Source organism: Pecten maximus, chromosome 15 (genome assembly GCF_902652985.1).
Source record: "Pecten maximus chromosome 15, xPecMax1.1, whole genome shotgun sequence".
NCBI classification, from domain to species: Eukaryota; Metazoa; Mollusca; class Bivalvia; order Pectinida; family Pectinidae; genus Pecten; species Pecten maximus.
This window is the reverse complement of record NC_047029.1, coordinates 8,844,123-8,866,808: the sequence shown is the minus strand read 5'-3', so window position 1 is coordinate 8,866,808 and position 22,686 is coordinate 8,844,123. Positions and strand designations below refer to the sequence as shown.

At 36.6% G+C, this 22,686-nt stretch overlaps 1 protein-coding gene across 1 annotated transcript in view; it reads right to left on the bottom strand.

Moving 5' to 3' along the window:
• LOC117343768 (methylmalonyl-CoA mutase, mitochondrial-like) overlaps positions 1–21,842 on the bottom strand; it is a 42,019-nt gene extending 20,177 nt beyond the window's left edge. The window contains exons 1-14 of the mRNA XM_033906256.1: positions 21,688–21,842; positions 20,139–20,270; positions 19,252–19,383; positions 18,832–18,938; positions 10,266–10,449; positions 9,476–9,610; positions 8,683–8,800; positions 6,966–7,045; positions 6,243–6,374; positions 5,687–5,947; positions 4,680–4,922; positions 2,751–2,876; positions 1,873–1,974; positions 308–448 (exon numbers count right to left, since the gene is read on the bottom strand). Of these exons, the coding sequence (XP_033762147.1) occupies positions 308–448; positions 1,873–1,974; positions 2,751–2,876; positions 4,680–4,922; positions 5,687–5,947; positions 6,243–6,374; positions 6,966–7,045; positions 8,683–8,800; positions 9,476–9,610; positions 10,266–10,449; positions 18,832–18,938; positions 19,252–19,383; positions 20,139–20,270; positions 21,688–21,759 (1,965 nt within the window). The 5' untranslated portion in view covers positions 21,760–21,842. The remainder of the gene's footprint in view (positions 1–307; positions 449–1,872; positions 1,975–2,750; positions 2,877–4,679; positions 4,923–5,686; positions 5,948–6,242; positions 6,375–6,965; positions 7,046–8,682; positions 8,801–9,475; positions 9,611–10,265; positions 10,450–18,831; positions 18,939–19,251; positions 19,384–20,138; positions 20,271–21,687) is intronic.
• Positions 21,843–22,686: the final 844 nt, after the last annotated feature.

The following is a 22,686-nucleotide window of genomic DNA, read 5'->3' as shown; positions in this document are numbered from 1 at the left end:
CAAAGACCTTGAATGTCTTTGTCAAGATTTTTCTAAAGAAACAACATAAATCACCAGGTCCATCCTTATTTCATAAATGAACAACTATGATCATACTGGGCCAACCAATCGGACCACGATAAATGAAAACGGCCCAGGTCTCCATCATCAAATGAGGAACAAACATGCAAATAGGCATTTTTTACCTGTAGAGTATGAATCTGTTCCAGACTACTTGTAAGTAATACAAAGACACACAGACAGACAAAGTGTATAGTCCCTTATGATATATATGGAGGGACTGAAAGGTAACCATAGCAACACTTACAGCAAACAGTGGTCCAATGTCAACATCAAAGCCAAGGTCAGCAAATCCTGTAGCAATGACCTTGCCTCCTCGGTCATGGCCATCCTGTCCAACCTTGGCAACCAGAATACGAGGTCGACGTCCCTCTTTTTCAGAGAAACTCTGACAAATGAAAAAAATATATACAGTAAAACAATTAAATATTAGCACTAAATATAAAAATTAGGAAAAAAATGTTTAAACAGTGAGGAAACCATTCATGTTATGCATAGTTGTTCAAAAACACATCTCTCATATATATAATATCACTCATATATTCCATTTTGACAAAAGCAAATCAAAGATCCAGGGCTCACACATATATATTTCCCTGTGAAATCATCAATAAAATAAATATGTCCAGGGGTTCATGAGATATATCTTATAAATCAACTTTTTTTGTTAAGCAATCAAATTTCACCTTTAACCTTGACCAATGACCACCAAAATTAAATCAGTCATAGAATTTTATTTTGTGGTATTATGGTGTAAATATGAAATAAAGTCAAGAGGTTCAAGAGATATCTTGTACACATGCAAGCTTATCATGGACATACAGAGTTATTACTACCTGCCCCCTTTACTAATTGTGGGTTTATTTACATGTCTCAAGGGAACATTTGAGTAAATATTATATTGATATGTCAAAGTTTTCTTGGAAGTTCTCAAATCATATTCAAATACATTAATTAATGACATTCCCAAACATCTTTTACCTATGTATACAGACATATAAATTCTCCAGACATCCTTTAAGTTTGATAATTTTCAAAATGTATCAAACTTAAACTGTGTGTCCTGGGATGAACTCAAACTTTATATAGTATATATCAGAGTGAGGGCCCTCTAACCTGATGTCAAACTCTACCATAGTATGGGTTTATATTCTTGTATGGCCTGTCGAAGGCAAAGAATCTTTAGAAAGTGATCTAAGAGAAATAACTCTGGCAATCTAATTTCACCATACGCTTACATGTATATTCCTCTTAGTTAGATAATCAAATGACATTTAGCCAGACCATTAACTATAATGTTATGGAAATGACAATACAGACAACAGTGTTTTCTTTCACTAAATACATGTATAATGACACATCAATTAAACAAATTAATTTTTCTACTTGATCTCACCAAGGGTGATAAACATGGCATCAACGCCCATCAGTAATTCTGAGGAATGTCATATAAACATGGTGTCTATAAGCCCATCAGTAATTCTGAGGAATGTCATATAAACATGGTGTCTATACGCCCATCAGTAATTCTGAGGAATGTCATATAAACATGGTGTCTATACGCCCATCAGTAATTCTGAGAAATGTCATATAAACATGGTGTCTATACGCCCATCAGTAATTCTGAGGAATGTCATATAAACATGGTGTCTATACGCCCATCAGTAATTCTGAGGAATGTCATATAAACATGGTGTCTATACGCCCATCAGTAATTCTGAGGAATGTCATATAAACATGGCATCAAAGCCCATCAGTAATTCTTAGAAATGTCACATAAACATTTTATTGGAATCACATATATATAATCACCTCCACTTTTTTCGTTACTCTGCTTATTTCATCATCCTCCCCAAAAGCTGATTTATACGCCCCACTGACCATCCTGTCTGAGGCTGTGTGGCGACCAAACACCTTAATTAAGTACAAACAACACAACTTTCATGACAGATGTATCAGGACATTACACATTTTTTATGGGAATAAATCACTGTTCATTCTGCTACAATATTTTCTGATTAAGAGTTAATTAATTTACAATGTCAGAATTATAAATTCAACAATGTAAAATGAAATCAAAGCTTAATAGCTGCAGTACATGTACAAACAATGTATACATCACAATGTCATACAATGTAGCTAAACAGATCATATCATTATACATTACATGTTTAATTAATATCAAATACAATATACAGTTAAAATGAAAAACATTTTAAGGGGGATTAAACACTGAGACAATATAACAAGTACATAGATTACATTTATTTCTAAAATATAAACAGATACTGTCATTAACAATATTGTGATTGCATTTCACATAATTCTTCCTACCAATAAATATTTTCATAAATTTAAACTTATTACAAATCAAATTAAAGTATTGAGGGTTACCAGGAGATGGAACCCTGTACAACCCTATAATAATGTCATACCTTTGTCATGACCTCAGTTATTTAACCGCCTGTACACTCCTATATTTTCATAACTTCATAACTTTGTCATAGTTTCCGTATTCACACCCCCTGTAAACTCCTATGTTTTTATAATGTCATAACTTTGTCATAGTCTCTGTATTTTGATAATGTCATAACTTTGTCATAGTCTCTGTATTTTGATAATGTCATAACTTTGTCATAGTCTCAGTATTCACACCCCCTGTAAACTCCTATATTTTTATAATGTCATACCTTTGTCATGGCGTCTGTAATTTCACCCACTGTACATCTTGCTCTAGCTGCGTCCATACTGAGACCCAGCAGGTTACCATCACCACTCTCACAAGCCTTAGAAATGGCCTCCAATGATTCTGTTGCCTATTAGTGGAATTATTGAAAAAAATTACTATTAGAGCTACTTTAAATTCAAGCCAAGCAATTCAAGGATTAAAAGTTTTTTATCTAGAAATATTGTATGATACTTTTTGCGCTTATACATGCATTTTGAAGAAAATAAACACAACTTTCCTAAAGTGTGTGATAGAAGTCTTATAATTCCTAAAAATGGTATAAATATACATCTAGTTGAATTAAACCTACAAGTCCAATAGCAAACAGAGTATTGTATGATTCTATAATGTACAAGGTTTTATGTTAGTTTCAGCAATAGCAATGTGAGTTGTAGGATCATAACAAACATACATTACTTATATTACCATTTATATGGAGTGTATCATACATGTAGTTAGCTTTAGTTTTAATACCCTTTATTGAAGTTTGAAGTTGTCAACATGAAATCAGGACATATCAGACTAGCAATCATGTGACCAAATGGTGTTATGGTCTCACAACACATATAGTGAATAAAGAGAAAATGTTATCTATAGAAGGATTTTTATCACACTTCTGATAAAATTAGTATGTGTATAATTTCACAACTTGCATTGTACAGATAGACTGACCGGAACCTTCGAGTATAGTCAGCCAACTTTGATGTGAGGGTAAAATAAATAAATAGCATTATTTGCCGAAAAAATCATGGTATGAATATGCATGCACTAATTAAAATAGCATAATAAATGCAAAATTTAATTTGCGTATCAATATAAGAAGAAGTACAACACCTTAGCTTGGACTCGTGAGGCCTTGACGTACCTTAGCGTGGTCTCGTGAGGCCATAACGTACCTTAGCTTGGTCTCGCGAGGCCTTGACGTACCTTAGCTTGGTCTCGCGAGGCCTTGACGTACCTTAGCTTGGTCTCGTGAGGCCTTGACGTACCTTAGCTTGGTCTCGCAAGGCCTTGACATACCTTAGCTTGGTCTCGCGAGGCCTTGACGTACCTTAGCTTTGTCTCGTGAGACCTTGACGTACCTTAGCTTGCTCTCGTGAGGCCTTGACATACCTTAGCTAGGTCTCGTGAGGCCATGACGTACCTTAGCTTGGTCTCGCGAGGCCTTGACATACCTTAGCTTGGTTGTCGTGAGGCCATGACGTACCTTAGCTTGGTCTCGTGAGGCCTTGACATACCTTAGCTTGGTCTCGTGAGGCCTTGACGTACCTTAGCTTGGTCTCGTGAGGCCATGACATACCTTAGCTTGGTCTCGTGAGACCTTGACATACCTTAGCTTGGTTGTCGTGAGGCCTTGACATACCTTAGCTAGGTCTCGTGAGGCCATGACGTACATTAGCTTGGTTGTCGCGAGGCCTTGACATACCTTAGCTTGGTGTCGCGAGGCCTCGACGTACCTTAGCTTGGTCTCATGAGGCCTTGACGTTTCTTAGCTTGGTCTCATGAGGCCTTGACGTACCTTAGCTTGGTCTTGCGAGGCCTTGACATACCTTAGCTTGGTCTCGTGAGGCTTTGACGTACCTTAGCTTGGTCTCGTAAGGCCTTGACGTACCTTATCTTGGTCTCATTAGGCCTTGACATACCTTAGCTTGGTCTCGCGAGGCCTTGACGTACCTTAGCTTGGTCTTGCGAGGCCTTGACATACCTTAGCTTGGTCTCGTGAGGCTTTGACGTACCTTAGCTTGGTCTCGTGAGGCCTTGACGTACCTTAGCTTGGTCTTGCGAGGCCTTGACATACCTTAGCTTGGTCTCGTGAGGCTTTGACGTACCTTAGCTTGGTCTCGTAAGGCCTTGACGTACATTAGCTTGGTCTCGTAAGGCCTTGACATACCTTATCTTGGTCTCGCGAGGCCTTGACAGCATTGAGTCGCTCAATCTGTTCCACGCGGACCTGATTATTATCAATAGACCGGACTTCCACTTGTTCCTCTGTAGCCAGTCGATGTTTATTGACTCCCACAATAACTTCCTGTTCACTGTCAATCCGTGCCTGTCGCTTGGCAGCACATTCCTCTATCTTTAGTTTGGGCATCCCACTGGCCACTGCCTTAGCCATACCACCCATTTCTTCAATCTAAAAATAACATTCCGGAAGTATTTATTTTACAGAAACTTCATTTCCATGGAAAGTTGAAATCAAAATTTATATATAGCAAATGGCTAAGACAAGTTTATTCTATTTCATCTTTGTTCACATCTCTAAATGGATATATCATTCTCACCAATGATCAACTATGAAAATTTTAAGTTGTCTTTTACATTGTAGGTAATTCACTTGAATTCCAAAGCATGGACCATTATAACATTGCTCGTTTCAGCATTCTTCTGGTCCAGCAAAATCATTGAATTAGTTTTTGAGGAATAATTTTTGCAATATTCAAACATATTTGACAACAGGTGTGACTGTTGGGTAAGTAAGTCTAAGGTTATATAATCAAAGAGACTAACATAGCCATACATTAAAGCATGATGGCTTATATCCCTGTATTTAATTGTTGTATATATTGACATATGTATTGCTGGTAATAAATACTGTTTAATCCAAAGCATGCTACGTTTGGCCAAACATCACAACCAGAGAATTCAATTGTTTATATCAAAAAACCTTTGAAATTTTTTTAACACCTGTGAATATCAAAGAGGCTGCAGGGTCAAGGTAATTAATTCATAAGAGTAAACTTGAGAGCTCTAACGGAATATGATACTGTCAAAATATATTTAGACTCTAAGCCTCTTGATTGAGAAGCTAAAAAATGTGGTTTTCTTGACAATAGACAGCTGGCAGATGCTGCACTACTACATAAAATCTAAACTGTAACAAGAATGTAGTGGACCGACCTCTGTGATGACCTTGAGTGCAGCGTTGTACATGTCTTCTGTGAGACTCTCCATCATGTACGATCCTCCCCAGGGGTCAGCCACATTAGGGATGCCAGACTCCTCCTGAAGTATGATCTGTGTGTTGCGAGCGATGCGGGCACTGAACGGCGTTGGTAGGCCAAGGGCTTCATCAAAAGAGTTGGAATGCAATGACTGTGTCCCTCCAAAAACGGCAGCCATAGCCTCAATCACAGTCCGCATGATGTTATTGTAGGGATCCTGGTAAATATAATTAATATTCACAGCATGTTTCAGCTTAAACCTTCAGCTGCAATTATTTATTACCAAAAATATAAATCTTTGGTAACACAGATTTATTTCCAAAGTGCCCTCTGTAAGCAATGGAGAAATATTAATGAAATGTTGGATTCAAAATTGTTCTGTCTGAATTACCATTGGGTGGAAATGTCTATTAAAGCGATTTGTCTCTATATCTGGTTAGTTCTTGGAGTTACTATACTACGAACCTATTATACAGCTTATATTTGACCCATGGTCAGTACGTATACAGTACCTGTTCTGTGAGTGACCAGCCAGATGTCTGACTGTGTGCTCTCAACAACAATGACTTCGGACTTTTAGGTTGAAACTTTTGCTTCACAAGATGTGCCCAAAGTCTTCTGGCTGCCCTCATTTTAGCGATTTCCTAAAAAAAAAAGAAAAAGAAAAAAAAGGAATGTGATGAATAGTAAAACATGTAATTAAATAACAATGACAATTCTCTTAGGAGCCTTGGCTAGAAATTGACAGATGATAATACTTGTACTTATACTGTCTGACCTTCTAGTTTATAGGTAAAAAGAGCTGATGAGGTTTTAAACTGAAATATTGATTTCTCTAATGTCGGCTAAATGTTAACTTCTGTAGAATCTGTCAAAAATCACCACATGAATGTACAGTGTACATGTATGTACTTTAACAAGTACTTTTTTCATTTGTATGTACATTGCCAAATAAACATGTACTTAATTCTCTCAATATTAACAAGAAATTGACACATGTTAATTCATTAATCTGTACTTTTACTAGTACTTCTATGTACATTGTGGTACATTTAACATGAACTTCTCTCAATATTAACTAGAAAGGAAGATGCTAATCATGCACCATCAGAACCTGGTGACAGATTATGTTATTCTCGAATACAGAATACAATGTAGACCAAGCATGGAGAGTAAGTATTTAACTTGTATGAAAATATAATGTCAAAATATTTTATTTCAAAAAGGGTACATACCATATAAAAGTTCATTCCGATTCCCCAGAAGAATGATAGTCTTGGAGCAAAGGTGTCAATATCCAGACCTCTGTCCAACCCTGTAACCATCACAACAGTTGATATAAGTAAAAACAAAAAATTGTTACCACCATTATCTTGGAAAAAAAATTGATTAATTCTTTAAATAACATTTGTTTCCTGTGAACTTAAAAATGGGTAAAGATAATTAATTTGACCAATCTATATCTTAGTTTGCTACAGGCCTAAAATGTAAACCATGACCTTTAAACTTATGCCTTGATTATCCAGCAGAATTTATTTACAAAGGATCCATAATCATATACACTCATTCATTTGAATATGCCTGGCAGCCATCATCTCCGTATGCAATAGTTCTAATATCATTGACCACTGGCTTCTTAATTATTTCCAGTTGTTAGGATACAATGTAGTTGTTAGACTGGTAGTGAAAGGTAGCTGATTTCCCTGTCCTATATAAACATCTCAGGTTACTTTATACAGGATTCTACCATGTTTGCTATGTAACGCCAGTTTTGATTGGTTAAAATCCATGTATTATTTTCCAATAACCCATGCTCGTGCCAATAATACACGCTCGTGAGTCACGGCTGTTACAATTTTAAATATCTAATATTCACCCGTTTCATAAAAGGTTACTATAGCTGAGTGGGCTAATGGGTTAGTCTTTCAATATATTTTTATCACGACGCGAGTTCTAATCCTACGGAGGCCCCCACTTTTTTTTCTTTTTTTTATCCTTTTTTTTTTATTTTCAAAATCAATGCCATATGATAGATGCTCTTGATCGTAGTACTGTATTGCCTGTATATTTCATCAACAAATAATGCAATACTCAAGAAATAAAGTACAAGGTTTTCCCGGGGTTTCTTTGCTGTTTTTCTATTAGAAAGAGGTCGATCTCAGAACTAAACAGTACATGGTAGAATAGAAATAATCAACTTTGACTCGTGTATTGTTGCAGGATATACAACTCGGACTCGGATATTTTGCAATTTTAATTAATAACTCAGGCCTGCGGCCTTTGTTATTAATTTAATTGCAAAATATCCTCGTCCTCGTTGTATATCCTGCAATAATACACGAATCATCGTTAATTATTTCTTAAATAACTTGGGAGCATAATCCTGGGAGGAATATAATTAATATCTTGAGCTGCATGGAGTCAGACTAGTTGACTTTTTAACAGCCCTGAATTTGTAAACTTTATCTATTTTACATCAGTTGGAAAACAAGTTATATTAACTTATATTAATCATGGTTGTTGGCCTAGATGGAAGTGCTCGAGGGAGGAAACCAAAGTACATTGGGAAAACCCACGTGGTCGGGCAGGTGACCCCATATCTTTTTACATCCGATAGGGGAATCGAACCCAGGCCACCAAGGTGAAAGGCAAGTGTGTTACCACTGTACCATCCCACCAGCTCTGAATTTGAGTGGTCATCTCAGGATTTTAATCCTTCCTATTGAAAACTTAAGGAAGTTAAGGAATTTTTCTTAAGTCTTCAGGCTTAGTTTTTTAAGGGATTTAACATCCGTGCAACTGTCTGCTCACAATAGGATGGACTTTCAATTAAAATGTTTTAGTAAAACTGTAGCCAGATTTGATAGCACTAACACTATATTACAATAGCACCGTTGAAAATCTAAGACAACGTAGCAGCAGGATACAACTGTTATAACACTAAGAGCTCACCTGTCTGTATATACTGCAGTCCGTCCGCCAGTGTAAAGGCTAACTCTAAAACAGCATCAGCTCCAGCCTCTTGCATGTGATAGCCTGATATTGATATGGAGTTAAACTTTGGCATATTCTGAAGATCAAAAACAGTCGCGGTTACTTATCTAGCTTTAGTACATAGTTATAGATCTATATTGTAGGGCTTTTTCTGAGCACTTTTTCCCAAAATTTGCAGTTTTCTCCTGAAAAAATCTCTCCCAACTTGCCAATTTTTTTCCCAAAACAAGACAAAGTCCTCATCCCAAACCAGTGAGAAAAAGTCCTGTACATGCATACATCCTTTTATGTGCTACAGATTTAAACCATTATTAGAAACAGGTCTCTGTCTGCAGAAAAGTTCATTTTATATAGCTTTTATGTAAATTCACATTAAGCATTGATAGCAGGTAACACTCATGCATACAAAATGTACACAATTTAAGACTTACATAATTACTATGAATAAAACATATGATATACAAAATCGGGTCTGCTTAATAAATACATCTGATGTGCAGAAAATACACAAAAAGTATTTATCAGGCATTAACCCGCAATGTCTGGTACATTTTGTACACTATCTATTGCAGTTAAGTTATCAAAAAACGGCTAGCAAATGCTATTTTGTTTCCCTGTAATAATTATGTAATAATTTTTTTTTTAACCATAAAATTTAATACAATATGTCCCATGATTAAAACAAGAGTAATTAAAACAAGATCAAAAATACAAAACTTTACAATGACCACATAGACAAAGATTTTATGACCTTTGATGTGTACTGGAAAATGTCCCCGATGACCTTCATGGAGGGTTCTGGTGGAAAGATATAGGTGTTTCTGACCATAAACTCCTTGAGGATATCATTCTGTATTGTCCCTGATAACTCACTTTGTTTCACACCCTATTGATAAACATGGAAGAAATCAAAGGCACATTAATATACATGATTTATACATAACCTTATTGGTGAGCAATACTGAACTCTATGATATGGCCAAAGTCTTCACAGGGCTTTCAGTTAACCCTAGCTTGATCATTACATTTTTTTTTCACACATTTTTTCTCTAGAATTACCTTTACCTCTATTTTTTAAAATTAATATAAATTGACTTTTTTTTTTTCTAGAATCACTTTGACCTGTTCTTTTTTCTAGAAACACCTTGACCCAGTTTTATTTCTAGAATTACCCTGACCTAGTTTTAATTTCAGAATTATCCTGACCTGTTTTTTTCCCATAGAATTACCTTGGCCTGTTTATTTCTAGAATTACCTTGGTTTGTTTATTTCTAGAATTACCTTGGCCTGTTTATTTCTAGAATTACCTTGGCCTGTTTATTTCTAGAATTACCTTGGTTTGTTTTTTTCTAGAATTACCTTGGCCTATTTATTTTTAGAATTACCTTGGCTTGTTTATTTCTAGAATTACATTGGCCTGTTTATTTCTAGAATTACCTTGGTCTGTTTATTTCTAGAATTACCTTGGTCTGTTTATTTATAGAATTACTTTGGTTTGTTTTTTTCTAGAATTACCTTGACCTGTTTCTGTAAACACTGACCTGTTCTTCAGCAGACACCACATACATAGCCATCACAGGTAGGACCGCTCCGTTCATGGTCATGGAGGTAGAGATTTTGTTGAGGGGGATACCACTGAACAGAATGTTTGTGTCCTCCACTGTGTCTATAGCAACTCCAGCCATTCCGACATCACCCTGGACACGTATGTTGTCAGAGTCATAACTGCAGGCACAAATTGTTTTATTACTACAGTAACTGTTACTGCATGTGTATGACTGTACAATTCTTTTACTATTTTCAACTACAATGTTATAGAATTTGCTCTCTAAAATAATAAGTTAAAATTTATCTCATACCTCAAATATCTTTATACCAGAGCACATGATTGATTAAATTTAAATCACTGCCTCCACTAATTATAGATCTAACACTGTACTTACCCCTTGTGTGTAGGTAATTATAGATCTAACACTATACCTATACCCTCTGTGTGTAGGTAATTATAGATCTAACACTGTACCTACCCTCTGTGTGTAGGTAATTATAGATCTAACACTATACCTACCCTCTGTGTGTAGGTAATTATAGATCTAACACTGTACCTACCCTCTGTGTGTAGGTAATTATAGATCTAACACTGTACCTACCCTCTGTGTGTAGGTAATTATAGATCTAACACTGTACCTATATCCTCTGTGTGTAGGTAATTATAGATCTAACACTGTACCTATATCCTCTGTGTGTAGGTAATTATAGATCTAACACTGTACCTACCCTCTGTGTGTAGGTAATTATAGATCTAACACCGTACCTACCCTCTGTGTGTAGATAATTATAGATCTAACACTGTACCTACCCTCTGTGTGTAGGTAATTATAGATCTAACACTGTACTTACCCTTTGTGTGTAGGTAATTATAGATCTAACACTGTACCTACCCTCTGTGTGTAGGTAATTATAGATCTAACACTGTACTTACCCTTTGTGTGTAGGTAATTATAGATCTAACACTGTACCTACCCTCTGTGTGTAGGTAATTATAGATCTAACACTGTACCTACCCTCTGTGTGTAAGTAATTATAGATCTAACACTGTACCTATACCCTCTGTGTGTAGGTAATTATAGATCTAACACTGTACCTACCCTCTGTGTGTAGGTAATTATAGATCTAACACTGTACCTACCCTCTGTGTGTAGGTAATTATAGATCTAACACTGTACCTACCCTCTGTGTGTAGGTAATTATAGATCTAACACTGTACCTACCCTCTGTGTGTAGGTAATTATAGATCTAACACTGTACCTACCCTCTGTGTGTAGGTAATTATAGATCTAACACTGTACCTACCCTCTGTGTGTAGGTAATTATAGATCTAACACTGTACCTACCCTCTGTGTGTAGGTAATTATGGATCTAACACTGTACCTACCCTCTGTGTGTAGGTAATTATAGATCTAACACTGTACCTACCCTCTGTGTGTAGGTAATTATAGATCTAACACTGTACCTACCCTCTGTGTGTAGGTAATTATAGATCTAACACTGTACCTACCCTCTGTGTGTAGGTAATTATAGATCTAACACTGTACTTACCCTCTGTGTGTAGGTAATTATAGATCTAACACTGTACCTACCCTCTGTGTGTAGGTAATTATAGATCTAACACTGTACCTACCCTCTGTGTGTAGGTAATTATGGATCTAACACTGTACCTACCCTCTGTGTGTAGGTAATTATAGATCTAACACTGTACTTACCCTCTGTGTGTAGGTAATTATAGATCTAACACTATACCTACCCTCTGTGTGTAGATAATTATAGATCTAACACTGTACCTACCCTCTGTGTGTAGGTAATTATAGATCTAACATTGTACTTACCCTCTGTGTGTAGGTAATTATAGATCTAACACTGTACCTACCCTCTGTGTGTAGGTAATTATAGATCTAACACTGTACCTACCCTCTGTGTGTAGGTAATTATAGATCTAACACTGTACCTACCCTCTGTGTGTAGGTAATTATAGATCTAACACTGTACTTACCCTCTGTGTGTAGGTAATTATAGATCTAACACTGTACTTACCCTCTGTGTGTAGGTAATTATAGATCTAACACTGTACTTACCCTCTGTGTGTAAGTAATTATAGATCTAACACTGTACCTACCCTCTGTGTGTAGGTAATTATAGATCTAACACTGTACCTACCCTCTGTGTGTAGGTAATTATAGACCTAACACTGTACCTACCCTCTGTGTGTAGGTAATTATAGACCTAACACAGTACCTACCCTCTGTGTGTAGGTAATTATAGATCTAACACTGTACCTACACTCTGTGTGTAGGTAATTATAGATCTAACACTGTACCTACCCTCTGTGTGTAGGTAATTATAGATCCAACACTGTACCTACCCTCTGTGTGTAGGTAATTATAGATCTAACACTGTACCTACCCTCTGTGTGTAGGTAATTATAGATCTAACACTGTACCTACCCTCTGTGTGTAGGTAATTATAGATCTAACACTGTACCTACCCTCTGTGTGTAGGTAATTATAGATCTAACACTGTACCTACCCTCTGTGTGTAGGTAATTATAGATCTAACACTGTATCTACCCTCTGTGTGTAGGTAATTATAGATCCAACACTGTACCTACCCTCTGTGTGTAGGTAATTATAGATCTAACACTGTACCTACCCTCTGTGTGTAGGTAATTATAGATCTAACACTGTACCTACCCTCTGTGTGTAGGTAATTATAGATCTAACACTGTATCTACCCTCTGTGTGTAGGTAATTATAGATCTAACACTGTACCTACCCTCTGTGTGTAGGTAATTATAGATCTAACACTGTACCTACCCTCTGTGTGTAGGTAATTATAGATCTAACACTGTACTTACCCTCTGTGTGTAGGTAATTATAGATCTAACACTGTACTTACCCTCTGTGTGTAGGTAATTATAGATCTAACACTGTACTTACCCTCTGTGTGTAGGTAATTATAGATCTAACACTGTACCTACCCTCTGTGTGTAGGTAATTATAGATCTAACACTGTACTTACCCTCTGTGTGTAGGTAATTATAGATCTAACACTGTACTTACCCTCTGTGTGTAGGTAATTATAGATCTAACACTGTACCTACCCTCTGTGTGTAGGTAATTATAGATCTAACACTGTATCTACCCTCTGTGTGTAGGTAATTATAGATCTAACACTATACCTACCCTCTGTGTGTAGGTAATTATAGATCTAACACTGTACCTACCCTCTGTGTGTAGGTAATTATAGATCTAACACTGTACCTACCCTCTGTGTGTAGGTAATTATAGATCTAACACTATACCTACCCTCTGTGTGTAGGTAATTATAGATCTAACACTGTACCTACCCTCTGTGTGTAGGTAATTATAGATCTAACACTGTACCTATATCCTCTGTGTGTAGATAATTATAGATCTAACACTGTACCTACCCTCTGTGTGTAGGTAATTATAGATCTAACACTGTACTTACCCTCTGTGTGTAGGTAATTATAGATCTAACACTGTACCTACCCTCTGTGTGTAGGTAATTATAGATCTAACACTGTACCTACCCTCTGTGTGTAGGTAATTATAGATCTAACACTGTACCTACCCTCTGTGTGTAGGTAATTATAGATCTAACACTATACCTACCCTCTGTGTGTAGGTAATTATAGATCTAACACTGTACTTACCCTCTGTGTGTAGGTAATTATAGATCTAACACTGTACCTACCCTCTGTGTGTAGGTAATTATAGATCTAACACTGTACTTACCCTCTGTGTGTAGGTAATTATAGATCTAACACTGTACTTACCCTCTGTGTGTAGGTAATTATAGATCTAACACTGTACCTACCCTCTGTGTGTAGGTAATTATAGATCTAACACTGTACCTACCCTCAGTGTGTAGGTAATTATAGATCTAACACTGTACTTACCCTCTGTGTGTAGGTAATTATAGATCTAACACTGTACCTACCCTCTGTGTGTAGGTAATTATAGATCTAACACTGTACCTACCCTCTGTGTGTAGGTAATTATAGATCTAACACTGTACCTACCCTCTGTGTGTAGGTAATTATAGATCTAACACTGTACCTACCCTCTGTGTGTAGGTAATTATAGATCTAACACTGTACCTACCCTCTGTGTGTAGGTAATTATAGATCTAACACTATACCTACCCTCTGTGTGTAGGTAATTATAGATCTAACACTGTACCTACCCTCTGTGTGTAGGTAATTATAGATCTAACACTGTACCTACCCTCTGTGTGTAGGTAATTATAGATCTAACACTGTACCTACCCTCTGTGTGTAGGTAATTATAGATCTAACACTGTATAGGTAATTATGGATCTAACACTATACCTACCCTCTGTGTGTAGGTAATTATAGATCTAACACTGTACCTACCCTCTGTGTGTAGGTAATTATAGATCTAACACTGTACTTACCCTCTGTGTGTAGGTAATTATAGATCTAACACTATACCTACCCTCTGTGTGTAGGTAATTATAGATCTAACACTGTACCTACCCTCTGTGTGTAGGTAATTATAGATCTAACACTGTACTTACCCTCTGTGTGTAGGTAATTATAGATCTAACACTGTACCTACCCTCTGTGTGTAGGTAATTATAGATCTAACACTGTATGACCCTCTGTGTGTAGGTACGTATAGATCTAACACTGTACCTACCCTTTGTGTGTAGGTAATTATAGATCTAACACTATACCTACCCTCTGTGTGTAGGTAATTATAGATCTAACACTGTACCTACCCTTTGTGTGTAGGTAATTATAGATCTAACACTGTACCTACCCTCTGTGTGTAGGTAATTATAGATCTAACACTGTACCTACCCTCTGTGTGTAGGTAATTATAGACCTAACACTGTACCTACCCTCTGTGTGTAGGTAATTATAGATCTAACACTGTACCTACCCTCTGTGTGTAGGTAATTATAGACCTAACACTGTACCTACCCTCTGTGTGTAGGTAATTATAGATCTAACACTGTACCTACCCTCTGTGTGTAGGTAATTATAGATCTAACACTGTACCTACCCTCTGTGTGTAGGTAATTATAGATCTAACACTGTATCTACCCTCTGTGTGTAGGTAATTATAGATCTAACACTGTATGACCCTCTGTGTGTAGGTAATTATAGATCTAACACTGTACCTACCCTTTGTGTGTAGGTAATTATAGATCTAACACTGTACCTACCCTCTGTGTGTAGGTAATTATAGATCTAACACTGTATGACCCTCTGTGTGTAGGTAATTATAGATCTAACACTGTACTTACCCTCTGTGTGTAGGTAATTATAGATCTAACACTGTACTTACACTCTGTGTGTAGGTAATTATAGATCTAACACTGTACCTATACCCTCTGTATGTAGGTAATTATAGATCTAACACTGTACTTACCCTCTGTGTGTAGGTAATTATAGATCTAACACTATACCTACCCTCTGTGTGTAGGTAATTATAGATCTAACACTGTACCTACCCTCTGTGTGTAGGTAATTATAGATCTAACATTGTATGTACCCTCTGTGTGTAGGTAATTATAGATCTAACACAGTACCTACCCTCTGTGTGTAGGTAATTATAGATCTAACACTGTACCTACACTCTGTGTGTAGGTAATTATAGATCTAACACTGTACCTACCCTCTGTGTGTAGGTAATTATAGATCTAACACTGTATGACCCTCTGTGTGTAGGTAATTATAGATCTAACAATGTATAGGTAATTATAGATCTAACACTGTACCTACCCTCTGTGTGTAGGTAATTATAGATCTAACACTGTACCTACCCTCTGTGTGTAGGTAATTATAGATCTAACACTATACCTACCCTCTGTGTGTAGGTAATTATAGATCTAACACTGTACCTACCCTCTGTGTGTAGGTAATTATAGACCTAACACTGTACCTACCCTCTGTGTGTAGGTAATTATAGATCTAACATTGTACCTACCCTCTGTGTGTAGATAATTATAGATCTAACACTGTACCTACCCTCTGTGTGTAGGTAATTATAGATCTAACACTGTACCTACCCTCTGTGTGTAGGTAATTATAGATCTAACACTGTACCTACCCTCTGTGTGTAGGTAATTATAGATCTAACACTGTACCTACCCTCTGTGTGTAGGTAATTATAGATCTAACACTGTACTTACCCTCTGTGTAGGTAATTATAGATCTAACACTGTACCTACCCCCTGTGTGTAGGTAATTATAGATCTAACACTGTACTTACCCTCTGTGTGTAGGTAATTATAGATCTAACACTGTACCTACCCTCTGTGTGTAGGTAATTATAGATCTAACACTGTACCTACCCTCTGTGTGTAGGTAATTATAGATCTAACACTGTACCTACCCTCTGTGTGTAGGTAATTATAGATCTAACACTGTACCTACCCTCTGTGTGTAGGTAATTATAGATCTAACACTGTACCTACCCCCTGTGTGTAGGTAATTATAGATCTAACACTGTACCTACCCTCTGTGTGTAGGTAATTATAGATCTAACACTGTACCTACCCTCTGTGTGTAGGTAATTATAGATCTAACACTGTACCTACCCTCTGTGTGTAGGTAATTATAGATCTAACACTGTACCTACCCTCTGTATGTAGGTAATTATAGATCTAACACTGTACCTACCCTCTGTGTGTAGGTAATTATAGATCTAACACTGTACTTACCCTCTGTGTAGGTAATTATAGATCTAACACTGTACCTACCCTCTGTGTGTAAGTAATTATAGATCTAACACTGTACCTACCCTCTGTGTGTAGGTAATTATAGATCTAACACTGTACTTACCCTTTGTGTGTAGGTAATTACAGATCTAACACTGTACTTACCCTCTGTGTGTAGGTAATTATAGATCTAACACTGTACCTACCCTCTGTGTGTAGGTAATTATAGATCTAACACTGTACCTACCCTCTGTGTGTAGGTAATTATAGATCTAACACTGTACCTACCCTCTGTGTGTAGGTAATTATAGATCTAACACTGTACTTACCCTCTGTGTGTAGGTAATTATAGATCTAACACTGTACCTACCCTCTGTGTGTAGGTAATTATAGATCTAACACTGTATCTACCCTCTGTGTGTAGGTAATTATAGATCTAACACTGTACCTACCCTCTGTGTGTAGGTAATTATAGATCTAACACTGTACCTACCCTCTGTGTGTAGGTAATTATAGATCTAACACTGTACTTACCCTCTGTGTAGGTAATTATAGATCTAACACTATACCTACCCTCTGTGTGTAGGTAATTATAGATCTAACACTGTATCTACCCTCTGTGTGTAGGTAATTATAGATCTAACACTGTACCTACCCTCTGTGTGTAGGTAATTATAGATCTAACACTGTATCTACCCTCTGTGTGTAGGTAATTATAGATCTAACACTGTACCTACCCTCTGTGTGTAGGTAATTATAGATCCTAACACTGTACTCTACCCTCTGTGTGTAGGTAATTATAGATCTAACACTGTACCTACCCTCTGTGTGTAGGTAATTATAGATCTAACACTGTACCTACCCTCTGTGTGTAGGTAATTATAGATCTAACACTGTACCTACCCTCTGTGTGTAGGTAATTATAGATCTAACACTGTACCTACCCTCTGTGTGTAGGTAATTATAGATCTAACACTGTACCTACCCTCTGTGTGTAGGTAATTATAGATCTAACACTGTACCTACCCTCTGTGTGTAGGTAATTATAGATCTAACACTGTACCTACCCTCTGTGTGTAGGTAATTATAGATCTAACACTGTACCTACCCTCTGTGTGTAGGTAATTATAGATCTAACACCGTACCTACCCTCTGTGTGTAGGTAATTATAGATCTAACACTGATGTACCTACCCTCTGTGTGTAGGTAATTATAGATCTAACACTGTACCTACCCTCTGTGTGTAGGTAATTATAGATCTAACACTGTACCTACCCTCTGTGTGTAGGTAATTATAGATCTAACACTATACTTACCCTCTGTGTGTAGGTAATTATAGATCTAACACTGTACCTACCCTCTGTGTGTAGGTAATTATAGATCTAACACTGTACTTACCCTCTGTGTGTAGGTAATTATAGACCTAACATTGTACCTATACCCTCTGTGTGTAGGTAATTATAGATCTAACACTGTACCTACCCTCTGTGTGTAGGTAATTATAGATCTAACACTGTACCTACCCTCTGTGTGTAGGTAATTATAGATCTAACACTGTACCTACCCTCTGTGTGTAGGTAATTATAGATCTTACACTGTATCTACCCTCTGTGTGTAGGTAATTATAGATCTAACACAGTACCTACCCTCTGTGTGTAGGTAATTATAGATCTAACACTGTACCTACCCTCTGTGTGTAGGTAATTATAGATCTAACACTGTATAGGTAATTATGGATCTAACACTATACCTACCCTCTGTGTGTAGGTAATTATAGATCTAACACTGTACCTACCCTCTGTGTGTAGGTAATTATAGATCTAACACTGTACCTACCCTCTGTGTGTAGCCAAGTCAAATGCCACACTGAGTCCCTGTTGTCCTGCAGCAATGTTGTCTCTGTAGAATTTGTTACTCTCGTGCACGGTACTGAATCCTGAATACTGTAGATTATAAATTAAACCAATATATATGTTACTTAATCTTGATTATTGTAAATTATGAACAATACTAAATTTGCTTAAATAAGGCTTAACATTGTCAAATGGGACATATTCATGGTTTCAACATATACATGTACCAATTTTAGATTGAAAATATCTATATAAGTTATATAACAGTTGAGAAAAAGGCCAGGAAAAGCCCAATTTTAAATTACCTACTCCAGTACTACAGAACATTTACTGATCCTGGTAAAACATGGACTGGAGCAATAGATAATATCTGTCTAGATCTGTCGGACAAAGACTGCAGTACCTGTCGGATTGTCCATGGGCGGAATGTATACATGGTACTATATGGCCCCCTGGTAAACGGGTACTCGCCCGGGATCTCCTTCTCTAGGTCTGTAGTATCTTCTTTTGTATACACTGGTTTGATGTTGATTCCCTGACAATTATCAAATTGAGTACAATTAAGAAAGAAAAAAAATTCAAGTCAACTGTAACAAATTTGGGAGCAACAGTTACACTCTACCAATGTTGACATAGGTTAAGCTTTGTGGATTTCAAACTGACCAGCTAAACTTACTATTTCTAATTGAATGATATTCCTTCAAACATCAAGTCATTCAACATTAATTTTCTCTTCTTCGTAAAAGTTTTCAGGATTGTGTTAATCATAATCTATGGATGAAAGAAGAAAACTGCACTCGCTACCTGCAAAGAATTGTAAGGCAATCACAGGCTTTAATGTGTTGCCTTTAGATAGAAAACCATGGCCAGCTGCCTCCATTTTCAACTTACTATAAGTTTATACACAGATACATTGATTTTATCCTAACTACAGAATTTTCCTTTCATCCTCTACTGTCATCATAATTATAATAAAATAATTTATATTGCTTACTTTAGTTAGCAAGACAGTTACTGATACACATTGTATCACACCTCTGTATTTATATAAATGAAGGTACCTTTGGTACTTAATTGGTTGATATCAAATTATGACTATAAATGATCTACAGATCAAGAGCGTAGAGATACAAATGTCTTGTGTTTGATGTATTTTGAAGCTTATAAATTGAAAAAAATAATATGTTCCCTGTAGTTTTTTTTTTTAATTGTTTTTTTTTTTAAAAAGCTCCTTTAGCGATCTAGACTGAATACTAATTGATGACAGTATAACAACGTATATAGTTATACCTCTGGTGTCCTCCATGTCAGGGTTTCCATTGGATCTTTGCCCTTGATTTCTTTCTTTGCTTTCTCCTCCCACACAGGGTCTAGAGGCTGTCTGTGTAGACATCTACACCATGTTAGTGGTACAGTTGATTTCTGGTTAACAGAAAATTAATTATATTCTATAACATCCTTCTTAGTTCAAATGGGATCCCTTGCATAACTTCTGCATACAGGTGATAAATTTTCTGTGTTTGTGTAAATTAAGAGGGAAAAACTTGGGATTTCTGAACACGCTAGACAGTTGCTTTAACCAATCAAGCTTATAGCGCTCGATCATTCTTCCCTCATTCAACAAATTAAGTCTTTGTATAGCAGGAGGGTATTTCTATTTAGCAGGGCATTGATAGTGTCTAATATTAAAGGAGGTGAAAATGCAATGATCAGACAAGGACTTTAACCCAAGACCTTGGAACTCTCGGGATATTCCAATTATTGGGAAATTTCATCACTGACTACTGCTTTGATGCTATCAATAATTAGCTACAAGTACCAGGGTGACAAGTGACCAGCCCAGTCCTGACGAACTAAACACAGACATTGTAAATAAAATCTTTTTAGTATGGTAATGTATACATATATATAACTTAACTGTACTTAAAATTGAATACAGGTTGGAAATATTATGATACACTAGTCTTCACTGGATTAATTTAAACCAGTGACCTCTCCCTCTGCTACAAGTGTACACTGCACACCCTACATAACTAAAATAAATTTTCTCTCCAGCTGATGATTATATGACCTACAGTACTCTAAACCTTACCTCACACTCTCAAATCATCAGACATTCCATCAATAGTGTTAACAAATCTTATTTCAATCTTATAATCTTCTGTTTATGGGTTATCCGGTCAGATAGGTTTTAGCCTAGGAAATTATATTAGGTTTATTACCCAGTACTCTTCAAACCATAACTATAAAACCAATCTGGAAGAAGTCGTCTAACGGTCTGTCAATCAGAAATGAGGGAAATGATGAAGGGAGTAGGTACCACTCTTGTCACACTACAGTACAGTACAATAAATAAATATGACAGTATAGGATGGGTAAACTCGAACCGAAACACTAAGCCTAGTACAGTCATGATTCTGCATTTGTATACTGTAACTAAACATAACATATATACTGATATTATGTCATTAGTCATGGTTTCTTCTGACTGTCCAATGCTTATTGATAGAAATACACTCAGTGTAGTATTTTGATCATAGGGAGGAATCTCATATTTTTTCTTTCTTTTCTTTTTCTTTTTCTTTTTTTGGTGGGGGGGGGGTATGGATATACCGTATATCCAGACCATGCTCAAGGTTATTGTTAACAACAGCAGCAGAAAATTACAAACGTTTAACTTGATAACCACATAGATGACAAAGCCGCCTGTTATCAATACAGTATAACGTTAAGCTTACTTAAGTTACCGAATGTTATTATTGTAATTCCGGAATGAACCGAGAGTAGTATTGTTATGAGCATGAAGGATATCGATTTTGGGTCAATGACAGCTTTCTACCTTTGTAGAAGAGCCATTCCGATGAACACAGGAACGCAGGAATCCTGCTGACTTCATCATCTTCGATGCCATCTCAGAAGAAACGTGTATGAAGCTGTTTTCGTTCACGGTGTCGACTCCATCAAGGACAATTTAGACAACCGGATGTCCAATAAGTTGGATAAATTTAGTATAGAGCGGAACAATATTTCCGGATATGTTTGCCGTGAAGATAAATGAGATCTTTTAAATATATCTAGACAAGGTTTATTGTATGAACACGGCCTTATGTGTACATCAGCAGCAAGTTTAAAGAAAAAAAAGAGAGAAAAATACCAATGCTTGAGCACTAAAGGAAAATCAAATAATAATAAATAAGTACCATTACTAAAGCTATCATCAGTTCGGTTATATTGAGGTCTCTGAAGGATTTGAATGATGTTAGTGATCAGCCTGAAGACGATAACCTACATGTAAGCCTCCCTGACCACGTTTCATCACCGTTCCTCGGTCAATTCCTTAACTCCATCAAATTTATATATGAAAGTATTACAGAATCCCCCCCTCTTTGGAGGACGAAAATTGTTTTAAAGACTTAAAAATGCCTTGGCGGGCCCCCTCGCCAAGCATTATCACTAACTTACTGGACATCCCCCCCCCCCCCCCCACGAATATATCTAAAAACATATATAAAATTGGGAAATGGCTTCATATAAGTTTGAAAGCCCAATTCTTTTGTATATATTGATGCAAATAAAACATGTTTTAATGAAATTGAAAAATAATATGGCCGAAAATTGAAGCTTAATATATATATTTAAACGGTCACGCACGCGTAACACACCGCGATCTCCGATTTCTGATCCGTTAGCGAAAAGTCTTTTTTTTTTTTTTAGTCCATGTTGACTTTATGAATATGGTATATTAACGAAAAGTCAATAACTTTCTCTACACGAGCAAGTTACAAACATTCGATATTATTCTCGCACATCAAAGTCACGTCAGATATAACTTTGAATG